The sequence below is a fragment of the Coregonus clupeaformis genome, chromosome 17 (assembly GCF_020615455.1).
Source record: "Coregonus clupeaformis isolate EN_2021a chromosome 17, ASM2061545v1, whole genome shotgun sequence".
In the NCBI taxonomy this organism is placed as follows: Eukaryota; Metazoa; Chordata; class Actinopteri; order Salmoniformes; family Salmonidae; genus Coregonus; species Coregonus clupeaformis.
Genome location: NC_059208.1, coordinates 55,495,522 through 55,515,396, shown reverse-complemented (window position 1 = coordinate 55,515,396; position 19,875 = coordinate 55,495,522). Strand labels below are relative to the sequence as shown.

The 19,875-nt window shown below is 44.0% G+C and overlaps 1 protein-coding gene across 4 annotated transcripts in view; it reads left to right on the top strand.

The window, feature by feature from the left end:
• The window catches only part of LOC121586765 (heat shock factor protein 1), a 28,329-nt gene that overhangs the window by 1,390 nt on the left and 7,064 nt on the right, over nt 1–19,875 (top strand). For 3 of the 4 annotated variants that reach the window (XM_041903736.2, XM_041903734.2, XM_041903733.2), the window contains exons 2-12: nt 3,679–3,787; nt 7,903–8,039; nt 8,768–8,892; nt 13,320–13,395; nt 15,761–15,822; nt 15,922–16,030; nt 16,514–16,647; nt 16,883–17,107; nt 18,191–18,265; nt 18,966–19,071; nt 19,460–19,513. In XM_041903736.2, coding sequence (XP_041759670.1) covers nt 3,757–3,787; nt 7,903–8,039; nt 8,768–8,892; nt 13,320–13,395; nt 15,761–15,822; nt 15,922–16,030; nt 16,514–16,647; nt 16,883–17,107; nt 18,191–18,265; nt 18,966–19,071; nt 19,460–19,513 — 1,134 coding nt within the window. In that variant the 5' untranslated portion in view covers nt 3,679–3,756. The remainder of the gene's footprint in view (nt 1–3,678; nt 3,788–7,902; nt 8,040–8,767; nt 8,893–13,319; nt 13,396–15,760; nt 15,823–15,921; nt 16,031–16,513; nt 16,648–16,882; nt 17,108–18,190; nt 18,266–18,965; nt 19,072–19,459; nt 19,514–19,875) is intronic. The other variant, XM_041903735.2, reaches the window with a different exon arrangement.

Below are 19,875 nucleotides of genomic sequence, written 5' to 3'. Positions count from 1 at the left end.
ATTCGTGTGTAACACCGCCATGCCAACACAGTCTATGTGGAACTTGACAGCCTTTTTCCATTGTTAGCTACAATAATTGGGCAATTCTCAGTAGCCAAGGAGCAGCTTTTACTCTAAGTTGTACAACTAACTTGTCATTGTCATATATAAAAAATATACACTACCAGTCAAAAGTTTGGACACACCTACTCATTCAAGGGTTTTTCTTTATGTTTACAATTTTTTACATTGTAGAATAATAGTGAAGACATCAAAACTATGAAATAACACATGGAATCATGTAGTAACAAAAAGTGTTAAACAAATCAAAATAAATTTTATATTTGAGATTCTTCAAATAGCCACCCTTTGCCTTGATGACAGCTTTGCACAGTCTTGGAGTTCTCTCAACCAGCTTCATGAGGAAGTCACCAGGAATGGATTTCAATTAACAGGTGTGCCTTCTTAAAAGTTAATTTGTGGAATTTATTTCCTTCTTAATGCCTTTGAGCCAATCAGTTGTGTTGTGACAAGGTAGGGGCCCCGTGTAGCTCAGTTGGTAGAGCATGGCGCTTGCAACGGCAGGGTTGTGGGTTCGATTTCCACGGGGGGCCAGTATGGGAAAAAAAATTTATGCACTCACTAACTAAGTCGCTCTGGATAAGAGCGTCTGCTAAATTGTACATTTACCATTTAAGTCATTCAACTTAGGATAGCCAGTGGGACAACCACTCCTTTTTTTTGTAATGGGGGGGGTTAGAATGATTACTGTTATACTATTCCAGGTATTCCTTAAAGATGTAGGGTTTCAAGTGTCTCCGGAAGGTGGTCAGTGACTCCGCTGTCCTGGCATCGTGGGGGAGCTTGTTCCACCATTGGGGTGGCAGAGCAGCGAATAGCTTTGACTGGGCTGAGCGGGAACTGTGCTTCCGTAGAGGTAGGGGGGCTAGCAGGCCAGAGGTTGATGAACGTAGTGCCCTCGTTTGGATGTAGGGTCTGATCACAGCCTGAAGGTAAGGAGGTGCAGTTCCCCTCACAGCTCCGTAGGCAATCACCATGGTTTTTTAGTAGATGCAAGCTTCAACTGGAAGCCAGTGGAGTGTGCGGAGGAGCGGGGTGACATGAGCAAACTTGAGAAGGTCGAACACCAGACGGGCTGCAGCGTTCTGGATAAATTGTAGGAGTTTAATGGCACAGGCAGGGAGCCCAGCCAACAGCGAGTTGCAGTAATCCAGACGGGAGATGACAAGTGCCTGGATTAGGACCTGTGCCTAAATGACTAAAATGTAGGGGAGGTATACAGAAGATGGACCTGTTTGGTAATAGACTGCTGCAGAAGATAAGTTCATTAGTTACCAGCCTCAGAAATTGCAGCCTAACTAAATGCTTCACAGAGTTCAAGTAACAGACACATCTCAATATCAACTGTTTAGAGGGGACTGTGTGAATCAGGCCTTCATGGTCGAATTGCTGCAAAGAAACCACTACTAAAGGACACGAATAATAAGAAGAGACCTGCTTGGGCTAAGAAACAAGAGTAATGGACATTAGACTGGTGGAAATGTGTCCTTTGGTCTGGAGTACAAATTTGAGATTTTTGGTTCCAACTGCTGTGTCTTAGTGAGACGCGGTGTGGGTGAACGGATGATCTCCGCATGTGTATTTCCCACCGTAAAGCATGGAGGAGCAAATGTGTGATTGTGTGGGGGTGCTTTGCTGGTGACACTGTCTGTGATTTATTTAGAATTCAAGGCACACTTAACCAGCATGGCTACCACAGCATTCTGCAGCGATACGCCATCCCATCTGGTTTGGGCTTAGTGGGACTATCATTTGTTTTTCAACAGGACAATGGCCCAACACACCTCCAGGCGGTGTAAGGGCTATTTTACCAAGAAGGAGAGTGATGGCGTGCTCCATCCGATATCCTGGCCTCCACAATCCCCCGACCTCAACCCAGTTGAGATGGTGTGGGATGAGTCAGACGGCAGAGTGAAGGAAAAGCAGCCAACAAGTGCTCAGCATATGTGGGAACTCCTTCAAAACTGTTGGAAAAGCATTCCAGGTGAAGCTGGATGAGAGAATGCCAAGAGTGTGCAAAGTTGTCATCAAGGCAAAGGGTGACTATATGAAAAATCTCAAATATATTTTGATTTGTTTAACACTTTTTTGGTTACTACATGATTCCGTATGTGTTATTTCATAGTTTTGATGTCTTCACTATTGTTCTACAATGTAGAATATAGTAAAAAATAAAGAAAAACCCTTGAATGAGTAGGTGTGTCCAAACCTTTGACTGGTACTGTATATTATAAATTGTTTTAATTTCACATACACAAATCAAATGTTATTTATCACATGCTTCATAAACCACAGGTGTAGACTAACAGTGAAATATTTACTTACGGCCCTTCCCAACAAAGCAGAAAGAGGAATAATAACAGAAGGAATAAATACACACTGAGTAACGATAACTTGGTACCAGTACTGAGTCGGTGTGCAGGGGTACGAGGTAATTGAGGTAGAAATTTACATAGGTAGGGATAAAGTGACTTGGCAACAGCATAGACAGTAAACCAGCGTATGTGATGAGTCAAAAGAGGGGGTGTCATACACCGGTGCAGTGAAAAGTGTTGTTTACAGGGTCAGCCATAGTATTACGGCGCCCCTGGAGCAAATTAGAATGAAGTGCCTTGCTCAAGGGCACATCTACAGATTTTCACCTTGTCGGCTCTGGTACTCGAATCAACAACCTTTCGGTTACTGGCCCAATGCTCTAACCGCTAGGCTACCTGCCAATATTATCTTATATTATTCTTATTTTATTAAACAACAAATTATGTTGCTGTTTGTTAAGGAATTATCTGGACTCTGCATTTTGTACTTAAATTAATCCTGAGGGTGAAAGCATAGATTGTCCTAATTATGTTATCTCTAACTACTGGGTAGGAGAAAATCCTGCATGTGTTGACGCACTGTCTATCCAAGGGCCTCCTCTGGTCCAAGCAGCTGACTTCTGTCTCTGCGTCCATTTCCCCGAAAGTGAATTAATGGCAAAATAACAGACTAACATTCAGGCAAAACACTTCTATTGGGCTTTGGCACTGGACCATTTCCACTCTTTCAGCCTTCATTGCACATGGATTGCATCACAATGGGGAAGTTGTAGGAGGTTTTGTGTGTGAACTCCCCCAGAATATTGAGATTATGTACAAGCAAATCTACTAATTAGGACATTTCTGTTGCTGAATGTATTTGATAAAGTTATTAGGATGCACTGCCATTAGAGGTCTGAGTCCTTGTTGTCTCTTTAGCCTACCCACTCAATGTGTTCTTGCGTTATGATCCAACCTATTGCCATAGACGTCACACCCTTCTCTACCCTCCATAGTCAGAGTGTAGGTACAGCCTTTATGAGACCCAAAGTTGGGAATTAGTTTAGCTTTGTCGTAAACCAGCCAATGCACCTTAACCTGATACTTACTTTAGTACATTTTTATTTCACCTATATTTTGCCAGGGAGTAATGTTGAGACCAAGGTCTCTTTTACAAATGAGCCCTGGCTATAATAATAGGCCTGGCCAAGGTAAACTGGGGTTGTGCACTATTTATTTAAAGGGAGACAGTAGATAAAGGCCTTCATTGCCAAAATCCTGAAGTATTCCTTTAACTTTTACTGTTCTTTTTCTTCCTTTACAGAATGGAAACAGCTTCCATGTGTTCGATCAGGGCCAATTCTCCAAGGAGGTGCTTCCGAAGTATTTTAAACACAATAACATGACCAGCTTTGTACGTCAGCTCAATATGTGTGAGTTGTCATTCATGTATTTAACATGTTAGGCATGTCAATGCCATGGAATAAAAACGCACAGTTAATCATGTGTGCAACGTTATGTGCAATATGGTTTAGATGAGACGCTCCGGTAATTGCTATCCTTGTTTTCTTTGTCTATATACAGTTGAAGTCGGAAGTTTACATACGCTTAGGTTGGAGTCATTAAACTTGTTTTTCAACCACTCCACACATTTCTTGTTAACATACTATTGTTTTGGCAAGTCGGTTAGGACATCTACTTTGTGCATGACACAAGTAATTTTTCCAACAATTGTTTACAGACAGATTATTTCACTTATAATTCACTGTATCACAATTCCAGTGGGTCAGAAGTTTACATGCACTAAGTTGACTGTGCCTTTAAACAGCTTGGAAAATTTCAGAAAATGATGTCATGGCTTTAGAAGCTTCTGATAGGCTAATTGACATCATTTGAGTCAATTGGAAGTGTACCTGTGGATGTATATCAAGGCCTACCTTCAAACTCAGTGCCTCTTTCCTTGACAACATGGGAAAATCAAAAGAAATCAGCCAAGACCTCAGAAGCAAAATTGTAGACCTCCACAAGTCTGGTTCATCCTTGGAAGCAATTTCCAAACGCCTGTTCATCTGTACAAACAATAGTACGCAAGTATAAACACCATGGCACCACGCAGCCGTCATACCGCTCAGGAAGGAGACGCATTCTGTCTCCTAGAGATTAACGTACTTTGGTGCGAAAAGTGCAAATAAATCCCAGAACAACAGCAAAGGACCTTGTGAAGATGCTGGAAGAAACAGGTACAAAAGTATCTATATCCACAGTAAAACGAGTCCTATATCGACATAACCTGAAAGGCCGCTCAGCATGGAAAAAGCCACTGCTCCAAAACCGCCATAAAAAAGCCAGACTACGGTTTAAAACTGCACATGGGGACAAAGATCTTACTTTTTGGAGAAATGTCCTCTGGTCTGATGAAACAAAATTAGAACTGTTTGGCCATAATGACCATCGTTATGTTTGGAGGAAAAAGGGGGAGCTTGCAAGCCGAAGAACACCATCCCAATCTATTCACAAAATAGATGGCATCATGAGGAAGGAAAATGATGAGGATATATTGAAGCAACATCTCAAGACATCAGTCAGGAAGTTAAAGCTTGGTTGCAAATGGGTCTTCCAAATGGACAATGACCCCAAGCATACTTCCAAAGTTGTGGCAAAATGGCTTAAGGGCAACAAAGTCAAGGTATTGGGAGTGGCTATCACAAAGCCCTGACCGCAATCCTATAGAACATTTGTGGATAGAACTGAAAAAGCGTGTGCGAGCAAGGAGGCCTACAATCCTGACTCAGTTACACCAGCTCTGTCAGGAGGAATGGGCCAAAATTCACCCAACTTATTGTGGGAAGCTTGTGGAAGGCTACCCAAAACATTTGACCCAAGTTAAACAATTTAAAGGCAATGCTATCAAATACTAATTGAGTATATGTAAACTTCTGACCCACTGGGAATGTGATAAAATAAATAAAAGTTGAAATAAATAATTCTCTCTACTATTATTCTGACATTTCACATTCTTAAAATAAAGTGGTGATCCTAACTGGCCTAGGACAGGGAATTTTTGCTAGGATTAAATGTCAGGAATTGTGAAAGACTGAGTTTAAATGTATTTGGCTAAGGTGTATGTAAACTTCCGACTTCAACTTTACTATGATATTTACTGTATGACACATGAAGTAGGAATATGGCTTTGGCCACATCACATACAAGGCTAAAGTAAGGATAGTTTAAACAGAAAAGTAGCAAATCTGATGTTGAGGAGAGAGATCATACTACACATTTTACCTGCCTAAATGACTACCGACCCGTAACACACACATCTGTAGCCATGAAGTGCTTTGAAAGGCTGGTCATGGCTCACATCAACACCATTATCCCAGAAACCCTACACCCACTCCAATTTGCATACCGCCCCAACAGATCCACAGATGATGCAATCTCTATTGATGATAATAATAATAATAAATAATAATATGCCATTTAGCAGACGCTTTTATCCAAAGCGACTTACAGTCATGCATGCATACATTTTTGTGTATGGGTGGTCCCGGGGATTGAACCCACTACCTTGGCGTTACAAGCGCCGTGCTCTACCAGCTGAGCTACAGAGGACCACATTGCGCTCCACACTGCCCTTTCACACCTGGACAAAAGGAACACCTATGTGAGAATGCTATTCATTGACTACAGCTCAGCGTTCAACACCATAGTGCCCTCAAAGCTCATCACTAAGCTAAGGACCCTGGGACTAAACACCTCCCTCTGCAACTGGATCCTGGACTTCCTGACGGGCCGCCCCCAGGTGGTAAGTGTAGGTAACAACACATCCGCCACGCTGATCCTCAACATGGGGGCCCTTCAGGGGTGCGTGCTCAGTACCCTCCTGTATTCCCTGTTCACTCGACTGCATGGCCAGGCACGACTCGAACACCATCATTAAGTTTGCTGATGACACAATCGTGGTAGACCTGATCACCGACAACGACGAGATATCCTACAGGGAGGAGGTCAGAGACCTGGCCGTGTGGTGCCATGACAACAACCTCTTCCTCAATGTGATCAAGACAAAGGAGATGATTGTGGACTACAGGAAAAAGAAGAGGACCGAGCACGCCCCCATTCTCATCGACAGGGTTGTAGTGGAGCAGGTTGAGAGCTTCAAGTTCCTTGGTGTCCACATCACCAACAAACTAACATGGTCCAAGCACACCAAGACAGTCGTGAAGAGGGCACGACAAAACCTATTCCCCCTAAGGAGACTGAAAAGATTTGGCATGGGTCCTCAGATCCTCAAAAAGTTATACAGCTGCACCATCGAGAGCATCCTGACTGGTTGCATCACTGCCTGGTATGGCAACTGCTCGGCCTCCGACCGCAAGGCACTACAGAGGGTAGTGCGTATGGCCCAGTACATCACTGGGGCCAAGCTTCCTGCCATCCAGGACCTCTATACCAGGCAGTGTCAGAGGAAGGCCCTAAACATTGTCAAAGACTCCAGCCACCCTATTCAAGCGGTACCGGAGCGCCAAGTCTAGGTCCAAGAGGCTTCTAAACAGCTTCTACCCCCAAGCCATAAGACTCCTGAACATCTAATCACATGGCTACGCAGACTATTTGCATTGCCCCCCCCCCCTTACGCTGCTGCTACTCTCTGTTTATTATCTATGCATAGTCACTTTAATAACTCTACCTACATGTACATATTACCTCGACTAACCGGTGCCCCCGCACATTGAGTCGGTACCGGTACCCCCTGTATATAGCCTCGCTATTGTACTTTTTACTGCTGCTCTTTAATTAGTAACTTTTATTTTGTATTATTTTATATTGTGTGTATATATATATTTTTTGTTGTTGTATTCTTTCTTAAAACTGCATTGTTGGTTAACAAATATAATTAGATTTGATTTCTACACAGTTTTGATTTAGTTTTAGTAATTTTAAAGTATATTGAGATTGTTTTTACTCAAACCTCCCACGGGCCGGATTAGACCCCCTCTCAGGTGTGATCCAGCCCGCGGGGCTGTATGTTTGACACCACTGCTTTAATTAGACTCAATGGAGGACCTTTTTTTTTATTGAGGCTATTTCAGGTAGATGTGAACATGTATTTCTCATACTGTGAAAGCCTTGTGCTTTTTTGTTGGTGTCTTTAAGCAATAAGGCCGGAGGGGGTGTGGTTTATGGCTAATATACCATGGCTAAGGGCTGTTCTTACACACGACGCAACGCAATATACCACAAACCCCGAGGTTACCAATTTTTTTTTCATACCCGTGGTATACGGTCTGATATACCACAGCTTTCAGCCAATCAGCATTCAGGGCTTGAGCCACCCAGTTTATAATTGGTTATATAATCCACTTACATGTTATTTATTTAGACTGAAAAGACTTGGAGGAGGAAGATATAATTGCATACAGTGACCTAGAAACCAGGCAAATTTCAGAAACAATAAATACAGGCTATGTAATTGCCACGTATCTAGAAATGGAATGGTAGTGCCATATAGCCAAAACTGGAAGTTGTTGTTGTTTTCTATCTGCAGACGGCTTCCGCAAAGTAGTCCACATTGAGCAGGGCGGCCTGGTGAAGCCTGAGAAGGACGACATGGAATTCCAGCATCCGTACTTTATCCGCGGACAGGAGCATCTACTTGAAAATATAAAACGGAAAGTTACCAATGTAAGTGCAAAACGATGAGATGTGATCATCATGATATGTGTCTTGATTCACCTATCAAACCTTTCTTCGTACTGGGCTTTACATAGCTCTGACAGTATTAGTTAAAGTATTACAAATATATTACGTTTATAGTCAGAACTATGTAGCTAACTCTCTGTACAAAGCACGCATGGAAAACCTCAGTAAAACTCCCCATAGAGAAGACACACATTGGGATCCTCCTCAGACAGACAGCATCTTAGACAGACAGCATCTTAGACAGACAGCATCTTAGACAGACATCATTGTAGACAGACAGCATGTCACAGACAGCATGTGCTCCCAGTGCTTGGCCTGCTCTTCTGCTCTCCTCCCGGAACAGATTGAGCTGATATAGGGGCCTCTGCGGAGCCTGACAGCTGGGGAGGGGTGGATTAGAGAAGGCAGGCCAGGGAGCTCGTAATCTGATGTCGCCTGACACAGCCACTTTCTACTCTGCTCAGTCTGTTGATTTACAGCCGTTTCCATCTGCACCTTAATATATTATCTGCCTCGGGCCAACTGACCAGTTCAGGCAAAAAACTGATCACCGAATCATACACTCTTTTCATTGTGTTTCCAGTGTCTATCCCTCAGGTTTGAAGTCAGGGCCAAGGCCTACACCGAAGGCTTGTTTTTATCTCTTTCCCGCCTCACTTTAATAGTTTTCTTTGCTTGAACCATTTCATCATGTTCTCCCTCCCTGTCAGGTGTCCAATGTTAAACATGAAGACCTCAAGATGAGCTCAGACGATGTCTCGAAAATCCTAACCGACGTGCAGCACATAAAGAGCAAGCAGGAGACTATAGACTCCAAAATCATCACCATGAAGCAGTAAGTGAAACGTTAAGAGAGGCATATTCTGATTCTGATTCAATCTCATGCATATTGGATGGTTGACTCGGCTTAACTAATACATTGAAGGGAACAAAATCAACAGAATGTCTGACAAACCATTGTGCGAAGTAAAAAAACCCAAGTCCCACAACTCCACATGGATGCAAGATTTAAAAACATTTTCAGAATTGACTGCCCCATTGAACGAGCCAAAAACGTTCTTCCCCAGCTTAGCATCTCAGTTCCACACAATAAGATATTCTCTCTCTCTCTCTCCTGCCTCTTGCTGCTGTGCTGCTAAATTAGCAAGTACGCATACTGAGTCCCCCTGTAGTGTTCCTGTAGCTTAACATACTGCATTAAGGCGGTGGAAGCCAGTTTATTTAAAGCTGATTATTAGGCTGCTTGAGGCAGAATTCCGAAAGGCCTGTCATAGGCTGAAATACTGTATATACACTACATGACAAAAAGTATGTGGACACGTGCTCGTCTAACATCTCATTCCAAAATCATGGGCATTAATGTAGAGTTGGTCCCGCCTTTGCTGCTATAACAGCCTCCACTCTTCTGGGAAGGCTTTCCACTAGATGTTGGAACGTTGCTGCGGGGACTTGCCATTCAGCCACGAGCATTAGTGAGGTCGGGCACTGATGTTGGCCGATTAGGCCTGGCTCGCAGTCGGCGTTCCAATTCATCCCAAAGATGTTCGACGGGGTTGAGGTCAGGGCTCTGTGCAGGCCAGTCAAGTGTTTCCACACCAATCTTGACAAACCATTTCTGTATGAACCTCGCTTTGAGCATGAGACATTGTGATGCTGAAACAGGAAAGGGCCTTCCCCAAACTGTTGCCCCAAAGTTGGAAGCACAGAATCATCTAGAATGTCATTGTATGCTGTAGCGTTAAGATTTCCCTTCACTGGAACTAAGGGGCCTAGCCCGAACTATGAAAAACAGCCCCAGACCATTATTCCTCCTCCCACTAAACTTTACAGTTGGCACTATGCATTGGGGCTGGTAGCGTTCTCCTGGCATCTGCCAAACCCAGATTCGTCCGTCGGACTGCCAGATGGTGAAGCGTGATTCGTCACTCCAGAGAACGCGTTTCCACTGCTCCAGAGTCCAATGGCTGCGAGCTTTACACCACTCCAGCCGACACTTGGCATTGCGCTTGTGTGCGGCTGCTCCACCATGGAAACCCATTTCATGAAGCTCCCGATGAACAGTTATTGTGCTGACGTTGCTTACAGAGGCAGTTTGGAACTCTGTAGTTAGTGTTGCAACCGAGGACAGATTATTTTTACACGCTACGCGCTTCAGCACTTGGCGGTCCCGTTCTGTGCGCTTGTGTGGCCTACCACTTTGCGGCTGAGCCGTTGTTGCTCCTAGATGTTTCCACTTCACAATAACAGCACTTACAGTTGACCAGGGCAGAAATGTGAAGAACTGACTTGTTGGAAAGGTGGCATCCTATGACAGTGCCACGTTGAAAGTCACTGAGCTCTTCAGTAAGACCATTCTACTGCCAGTGTTTGTCTATGGAGATCGCATGGCTGTGTGCTCGATTTTCAGCTGAAATAGCCGAATCCACTCATTTTAAATGGGTGTCCACATACTTTTATGTGTATATATATAGTGTGTGGGAGATAGTCAGGTCCCAGCATATGTCCGTGTGCTGTTTGAATCCACAGAGCTATCATAAATTATAGCTTTCACACTTTTTTTTCCACCAGCTTTAAACTCTGATTTAAGGGAGTACATCTATTGATATATATCCTTATGGTGGTAGAACTGCAGCCGTGGAGAGTTGGACCTGGTCTGTTTCCATGTTTTGATCCAGTGTGTGGTTTGAATTTAGGACTAGGGCCAGGGTTAGTTTTGTGTGTGCTTTTTCTGGATGCCTTGATCAGACTTGATCAGATCCATGTTTGTTGCAGTAATGATGTGGAGACAATTCATTGATTTATGTCAGTAACTCAGCCTGGTTAGTTACTGGTTATAAAGTCTTCATCAGATGTGGTTTCAAAGTTGAGAGTTCCCATTTTGTAGCAGTTATGATGTGGGATAACCCATTGGGTTGTGTCAGTGTGCCCCACTCTGGGAAAGATGGTGTTTCATCTTTCAGGACACTTGGTCACCATTCTAAAAGCGAGAGGCTCTTCTCATGCAGCTGGGAGGATGTGGCTGCACTGTTCACCAGCTGCCTGTAGCCCATCGGGGTGCATGTCAGGACCCACATCATTAATACAATCCTTCCTACACACACACACGGGCTTGGATTCTCCAGCTGGACCTCACCCTTGGACTCTTCATTACCACTGAGGGCTTTCTCTCCTGTCCCAAACATATGTTCACAAACCAGACTTTTTCTGCATGGTTCCATGATGCAATACGCACGGCAGATTTCATTATGACCTCATTCATCGTGTCCCATCGGCACGGCATGACAGTCTCTCTCCATGTTTCTCACAATGTCCTCTTAGAATAGGAGATGGGATTATTTATCTTGTTTTATCCAATCATCTGTTTTAATCCAACTTGCCTATTTGATTCATATCTTTAGATTAAGATATGTCACTCAAGAATGATGGCTGTCCATCATCCGAGGTGGGTGGCTCGCACGCTTTCTTAGAAAAAAACGGATTGTTCTCTATTACCACATTCCTCCTCCCCTCTGACCCTAGAACAAATCTGACACTCCAAAAAGTAAATGGATGGTTCCAATGATCTGATCCCGTTCACATGTCAAATAACCCCTCAGTATTGGTCAGAGTGGTGTTTCGGGTTGGGGTCTATGGTGGGTTGGTGGGGGGGGGGGCAATGATGACCCCAATCCACTTGGAGGAATCCACACCTGACCCTGTAAATCCCTTTTCATCTGCCCCACAGGGAGGTCAGCACAGATGGTGGGCTTTTCCAGCGCAGCCTGCTTTTACAGGGCAGAGTGGGTTTACAAGGCAACAGAGACCACTGATACAGGACCTCTCTTTACTGGAAGTATGAAGGCCCTGTAGCACTCAGATGGCACCCCCAGTAGACAGGTCCTTCAACCCTCGTTCGGTCTCGGTTTTAATATCACATCTGTGTGCTGGAGGTTCTTAAGGTTAACACGCGTTACTCCTTAACAATGCCAGGATGTAAAGCCTAAGCTATGATTATCAGCAAATGTATTTTTCATTTCATTTTGTCCTCGAAGCTAAGCCTAATGTTGATTTTAATTTTTATGGTCTAGAATAGTTGAATTTGAGAGTAGCATTCATCAAGACGTAAACCTAAAATGCTAAACAAACTCAGAAATATCTAAAATGTATATTCTGTTTATTGTGGCAGCATCGTTTCACCAGGTCAAATTCCTAGTACATGTCAATGTACTTTGCACATAAAGATGGTTCTGATTCTTAAGTATTTTGTGATGGAGCCGGAAGACTCAATCTGACATATTTCACCAATGTGTTGTCTAGCCTGTTCTTAGAACTGTTTGCTCTGTTTTGCCAACTCCAGTGGGACAGAGACCATAGGAGATTGCAGGACAGCACAGATAGATCTGGGACCGGGCTAGGTGTTGTCTGAGTCCAGGGCATGTAATTTAATGTGAGCCATGTGTATGGATGAATCAGGCCTATGAGCACACCTACAAAGCAGCTTAACCAGAGTCTGAGGAGCCAGGCTTTAAGAGCCAGGTGGAGGGGCAGGGCTTTATAGACTGCACTAAAAAAGCTGAATAAACACAGCACACTAAGATCTTTCAATAGCCATTAACTTAGCTAAATAAACGGCCTGAAGTATTCCTCAAATCTTTACCAGTACAGTAGAAAATCTGCTGTGCCTCGATAGGCGTTCCATAGTATGGGTTGGGGGGGTGTCTTAAAGGTGAGAGCCTGAGCCCTTGCCCTCTGCCCTCTGCCCTTCCTCCATCTTGGCTACATTCAGGTCCATTAGGGATGACGTGCTGTTCTGAGATTCTTTTCTTTTCTTTATTTCAATTATGCTTTGCAACGGGTTATTGGGCTATTCAACTTTTGATGTAGGAAACAACATCACAATGTCAAGGACTGATGTCATTGTAGCAAGCATCCATGACATTACACAAAGAGGATGTCATGGGTTTGGGAATGGAAGGGAAATGTGCGTGGTCCTCTGTAGCTCAGCTGGTAGAGCACGGCGCTTGTAACGCCAGGGTAGTGGGTTCGATCCCCGGGACCACCCATACACAAAAATGTATGCACACATGACTGTAAGTCGCTTTGGATAAAAGCGTCTGCTAAATGGCATATTATTATTATTATTATATTATTATATATTATTATTATATTATTATTATATTATTAAAATGAAATGTAATAAAGTATTCCATTAAAAATTCAATAGATGTTTTTTTCTGTGTGGATGTATTGATCTGTAAACGAGTATCCCCTTTCTCTGTCCAGTGAGAATGCAACTCTGTGGAGAGAGGTGGCCTGCCTCCGACAGAAACACGCCCAGCAACAGAAAGTCGTCAACAAGGTAAAAGACAGGCACGGTACCTGCCGCTGCTCTGACCACCCAGAATAAGTAGGCTCTTCTATGCTATGGTAACATAGTAGTTCATGTGATAACTCTTTGAATGACGTTCACAATGAAAATAAGTCGTAGACTATTTGTTGTTGTCATCGTCAATGATTTTGAATACGTGTGCTATCATTACGTTGGTGTGTGGCTGTATATGTATCATTTTTAAATTGTCTGATATACTGAACAAAAATATAAAACGCAACATGCAACAATTTCAAAGATTTTACTGAGTTTACAGTTCATAAATGGAAACCAGTCAATTGAAATAAATTCATTTGACCCTAATCTATGGATTTCACATGACTGGGCAGGGGTGTACCCACTGAGGAGCCAGGCCCAGCCAATCAGAATTTGTTTTTCCCTACAAAAGGGATTTATTACAGACAGAAATATTGCTCAGCACCCCCCCCTCAGACGATCCCGCAGGTGAAGAAGCTGGATGTGGAGATCCTGGGTTGGTGTGGTGCAACATGGTCTGCAGTTGTGAGGCTGGTTGGAAGTACTGCCAAATTCTGTTAAATGACGGAGGCAGCTTATGGTAGAGAAATGAACAGTAAATTCTCTGGCAACAGCTCTGGTGGACATTCCTGCAGTCAGCATGCCAATTGCACGCTCCCTCAAAACTTGAGACATCTGTGGCATTGTGTTGTGTGACAAAACTGCACATTGTAAAGTGGCCTTTTATTGTCCCCAGCACAAGGTGCACCTGTGTAATGATCATGCTGTTTAATCAGCTTCTTGATATGCCACACCTGTCAGGTGGATGGATTATCTTGGCAAAGGAGAAATGCTCACTAACAGGGATGGAAATAAATGTGTGAATAAAATAGGAGAGAAATAAGCATTTTTTGCGTATGAAAAATTTCTGAGATGTTTTATTTCAGCTCATGAAACATGGGACAAACACTTTACATGTTGCATTTATATTTTTGTTCAGTGTAAATCAACACATTTCCTTCTAACTTTTGTTATCTGTTACCCTGTCGTCCAGGGTAGGGGAGGGAAACCGAACATTATCAACACAGACCGTACCAACCATTTACCGAGGCCATTTTATTGATATAGAAATTGACGATAAGTAGCCTGTACTAGAGAAATGTGAAGTTTGAAATGTCTGATAATATGGGCTATGCTAACGGTACAATTGATAGTTACAACATGTACTCCTGAGTGGCGCAGTGGTCTAAGGCACTGCATCGCAGTGCTAACTGTGCCACTAGAGATCCTGGTTTGAATCCAGGCCCTGTCGCAGCCGGCCGCGACCGGGAGACTCATGGGCGGCGCACAATTGGCCCAGTGTCGTCCAGGGTAGGGGAGGGAATGGCTGGCAGGGATGTAGCTCAGTTGATAGAGCATGATGTTTGCAATGCCAGGGTTGTGGGTTCGATTCCCACGGGGGGCCAGTATAAAAAAATAAAATATGCAAGTCGCTCTGGATAAGAGCGTCTGCTAAATGACTAAAATGTAAATGTAATTATTTTTTGTAATATTTGTTTTATTATTTTACTTTTTACCTCTTTTACTCCCCAATTCCGTGGTATCCAATTGGTAGTTACAGTTTTGTCCCATCGCTGCAACTCCCGTACGGACTCGGGAGAGGCGAAGGTCGAGAACCATGCGTCCTCCGAAACACGACCCTGCCAAGCCGCACTTCTTCTTGACACACTGCTCGCTTAACCCGGAAGCCAGCCACACCAATGTGTCGGAGGAAACACCGTACAACTGGTGACCGTGTCAGCGTGCATGCGCCCGGCCCGCCACAGGAGTCGCTAGAGCGCGATGGGACAAGGACGTCCCGGCCGGCCAAACCCTCCCCTAACCCGGACGACACTGGGCCAATTGTGCATCACCTCATGGGTCTCCCGGTCGCGGCCGGCTGCGACACAGCCCGGGATCGAACCCGGATCTGTAGTGACGCCTCAAGCACTGCAGTGCATTAGACCACTGCGCCACTCGGGAGGCCTGATTTCCTGCTAACTAGAGCTGGGACCATAAACCGAACATTATCAACACAGACCGTACCAACCATTTACCGAGGCCATTTTATTGATATCGAAATTGACGATAAGTAGCCTGTACTAGAGAAATGTGAAGTTTGAAATGTCTGATAATATGGGCTATGCTAACGGTACAATTGATAGTTACAACATTCAGTAGTAGTGGCAGTAGCAACAGCAGCATCAGTGTAATATATAAAAGTAGGCTAACCAGTGCACATTAATGTTATAAACCTAACATTCTATTTATCGTTATTGTGAAATGTTTTTTTGTCCATATCGCCCTGCCCTACTGTTTACTGTGCCTATGTCTCCCACAGCTCATCCAGTTCCTGTTGACCCTGGTGCAGTCCAACAGAGTCCTGGGGCTGAAGAGAAAGATGCGAGTAATTTAGAATAGCTAACTCGCATTCACTCAAATAGTGGTCCCTTTTTTAAAGGGCGTTTGTCTGACTCTCGTCTCCTCTCTATGGTGCTACAGTCCCCTGATGCTGAACGACAGCAGCTCCGCCCACTCCATGCCCAAGTTCAGCAGGCAGTACTCTCTGGAACACCTTCAGGCTTCGCTGCAGGCCTCTTCCGCGATCTCTGTGAGTTCACCATCTCCGGGAACCTAGCCTAGCTTGGCACCTCCCGGTGGTAGAAATGGAACAACAGGCCTGCACTCTTGACATACTGTAGTTATAGCAGATAGAAAGCGCTCTTTGTGTATTGTGAGTTGGGGGGGATCACAGGCTGATTGAATTCACAGTTATGTATTTAGGCCAAATGATGCTATTGCTTACAGCTGTACTTTACAATTGACAGATTTGTAAGGCATGTTTTGATTTAGGCTAGTGAGGTAAGTTACCCAAAAGTGTGACGGCTAACTCATATCTCAGACATGAGAATTTAGCTACTGTAAGTCACTTTTTAAGGCTCTTAACTAGCCAGAGGTAATGCATTCAGAGAGGTGTGGTCGCTGGAGCGCCACTAAGAAAGGTGTAATGTTATTAAGCCTGTGTTACGTAACTGATCTTGTTAGGATGTCAGGGCAGCTTTAGTATACTTGTGAATGTGTGTCCTCCTCCCAGCCCTCGGGCGCACCATTCACCAGTACAGGTCTCTTCACGGCGGAGTCTTCACTTAACGGCCCCATCATCTCAGATGTCACTGACCTGGCTCAGGCCAGCCCTGTGGAGGTCACCAATGAGTGGATAGAGGAAAGGTTAGTGAGCTTGCCTCATTTCAACAACCAACTGTTCTTTTTTATATATTTTTTTCAAAAATCTACTTTTATTTTCTGACCACATGACCTGACCAGGAAAACATCAAGAAACTAGGGCCTATAGTTTTATCCTGATCAAATCAGGTGGTCAGAATTCAGGAACGACTCCTGACCCTATACCAACTATGCACGAATAAACAAAATGTCCATAACCCATTTCTCTTCCTGTCTTCAGCACGAGCCCATTGGTCCACATAAAGGAGGAGCCATTCAGTCACGTGTTGGAGGAGGTGTGTCCGGCCGAGGCTGTGATCGGGGGGGCAGGGGTACAGGTAGACACGCCCCTGTCCCCCATCACCTTCATCAACTCCATCCTGCAGGAGAGCAACGAGCCTAACGCCTCCCCCGCCCCCACGACCCCTACGGAGCAGAAGTGTCTCAGCCTCGCCTGTCTAGACAAGTGAGTGATCCCCAGATGACGTCACCGTGACCAGGTCCCACTGACAGTCTGTCCCTCAGCCCCTCCCACGTAGCACCTTGCAACAGAGATGACCACAATAAGCTTAGTCCTCCGCCTCTACCCTAAAAAGTTTTTTTTTTTTGTTCACTTAAGACACCTTGTAAATCTAATTTGCTGCAACACACTGCGGTGTCCATCAATTACGATCCACTTGCATCACACTAGCCTTTCATTGCCTTTATAATCAGTCGGCCCATGCCAGTCGACGTCTGCAGCCAGCCTAATGCCCTATGCTTCTCCCCATGCGCCACCATCTCTGTGTGTATCACGTCACATTGCATCAGGAGGATGTGCTAGCGACGCTAAGCAGCTCCTCCACTGATAAACAGATTAGGCAGCTGTTAGCGCTTTATGCTAGTTTAATAAGCACCATCATTCAACAGGCTCTACATAAACAACCTCACTGGCTAGTCCCGAGTATTGCTAAGTATACACTTCAGAGACTTAGCTAATTCTTTCAAACCAAACATGGACTCCTGCATTTTAGACATAGTTCTGTTGATTTGTTGCATTTCATCTTGGCGTTTGAGTTTTAGGATCCTGCCTGTTGCTTCTAACGGTACGTAATAAAGCTGCTCAATGTTTAATCAAACTAATGCATCTTAATCTGCTCATCTATCTTCATGTAGATGTATGGGTTGATGATACATTAGAGAGATTAGTTTTCAGCTCATACCCAAGCAACCTCTAATGATTTTTTACCTATTTTTTGGGGGTGGGGGGATGTTGTCTCAGTCAATGACACAGTTTCTGTGTCACTGTTGAGATGAGAAAGTGTTTGTTGTTTTATCGAAATCTTACTCTTGATACAATAAAAAATTGTTAGACAATTTAGACAGGATTCCTTTTTTTAAGCCAATCAACGTCTCTCTTCCTGTGATCCCAATGCTTACTATTCTCCTTTTCAGCCAATGGGAAGCAGAGTAGCCCATGTGATCCCCATCCCTGGGCTGTAGTCAACCTATGGTGTAGTAGTAGTAGTGCTCTGCCCTCTCTCCAGCTGTTCTTCTTTTATCTTTTCAGTTCTACACAGACGTCAGAGGTGTCTCGCCTCTTCCCCAGACCCTCCTCGTCTCTACACCTCAGACCTATCCCAGGGTTAGCATTTCAGTTGGCCCACAAACCCTGTTGTGTTGTCCTCCCCCAGAATGCTTGATTGACGCTGCTGTACCTGTCATTGCCGCCGGCACCAAGCCCAGAACTAACGTTCAAGCCCGTGTGGTCTGTAATAAAATAAATTAACAAAGTGATTTGTGTATCTATTGAGCAAATATGTTGTATAATGGTATCATTTCTAATCATTTACCATATCCCGGGATATAACAACATTTTCTCTGGGTCTACAAACGGATGGTGCTTCTCAGTATTTGGCACCAACTGAGAGCGTCATTATTGATTATCGATAAGGTTTTCAACACCAGTGTTTTGAACACGCATGGGCTTGAAAAAACAGCTGATTCAGCACGGTTTGTCCAAATGTTAATCTAACTGCATACTGCTCAACCCCATAGGCTATCCTCCATTTAGGTCAAAGGGCAATCATTCTGTGAGTGGGTTTTAATGTGGCAGGCCCAGTGAACAGTACGCTATAGGCAGACTATTCCACTTTCTGGGCATCAGGCTCACAGCCCACTCAGCGCTGTTCCAATGGCGTCTGCGGCTCAAGTGAAACAAGTTGTTGGTTGATTTTACTACCGTTAGTTTTAAACAGCTAATTTGCTTTAATGTGTGTGTTTAGTCAGGGAGATCTTCAAAGATGAATATGAACCATGTTTTGTTTCTTTGCGCTTTGGTGTAGGAGTGAGCTGAGTGACCATTTGGACAGCATCGACAACGGCCTGGAAAACCTCCAGACTATCCTGAACGCGCAGTCCATCAATTTCGAGTCCTCACCCGTCTTTGAAGTAAGTTGTGCCTTTTTCTTAGCCTGATCCCAGTTCTGTTTGTGGGACCAGATCAACATCGGGCTACTTTTTTTCTGTCCCGACAACAGTATGCCGAGGCATTTCCTGTGTGGGACACTGACCGGTCAGATTTGAATTTGCAGTGAGGTTTGTCACTCTGCTGCTGGGAATTGATAGGTGATGGTGTGTTTTGAAGGGACTGTGGCTTTGTGAAGGATGATGGTTGGTGGTCAACCTGGTGTGAGTGGTGACAATGACTAGATTCAACTGAAGTTATGATTCATGTGTATATTGTCTAATTCCTCCTGTGTGTCTCTTGTTTTTGTTAATCTGGTTCAACTGAAACCCCAGGGGATAATAACGTTTTCTACCACTACTTGTCTTTCAGTTCTTCAGTTCTTCCCTGCCTGGCTCTGAATTCGACCTGGAGAGCCTTGACAGTGTAAGTTAGACAGAATCAAAATCACCTTTATTTGCCAAATACATGTGCATGTACAAGAATTTGACTCGGTGAAATGGTGCTGCGACAATAAACAGAATATACAGACAGAAAATAAACAGAATATACAGACAACATATATAGACATAGAATTTACACAATCCACATTATGTACACAATGAACACCAAGCTAAAATCTACAGACTACACTATAAGCTACATTATGAGTTGCGCAAACAGATGTATACACTGACTGTACAAAACATTATGAACACCTGCTCTTTCCATGACATAGACTGACCAGGTGAAAGCTATGGTCCATTATTGATGTCACGTGTTAAATCCATTTCAATCAGTGTAGATGA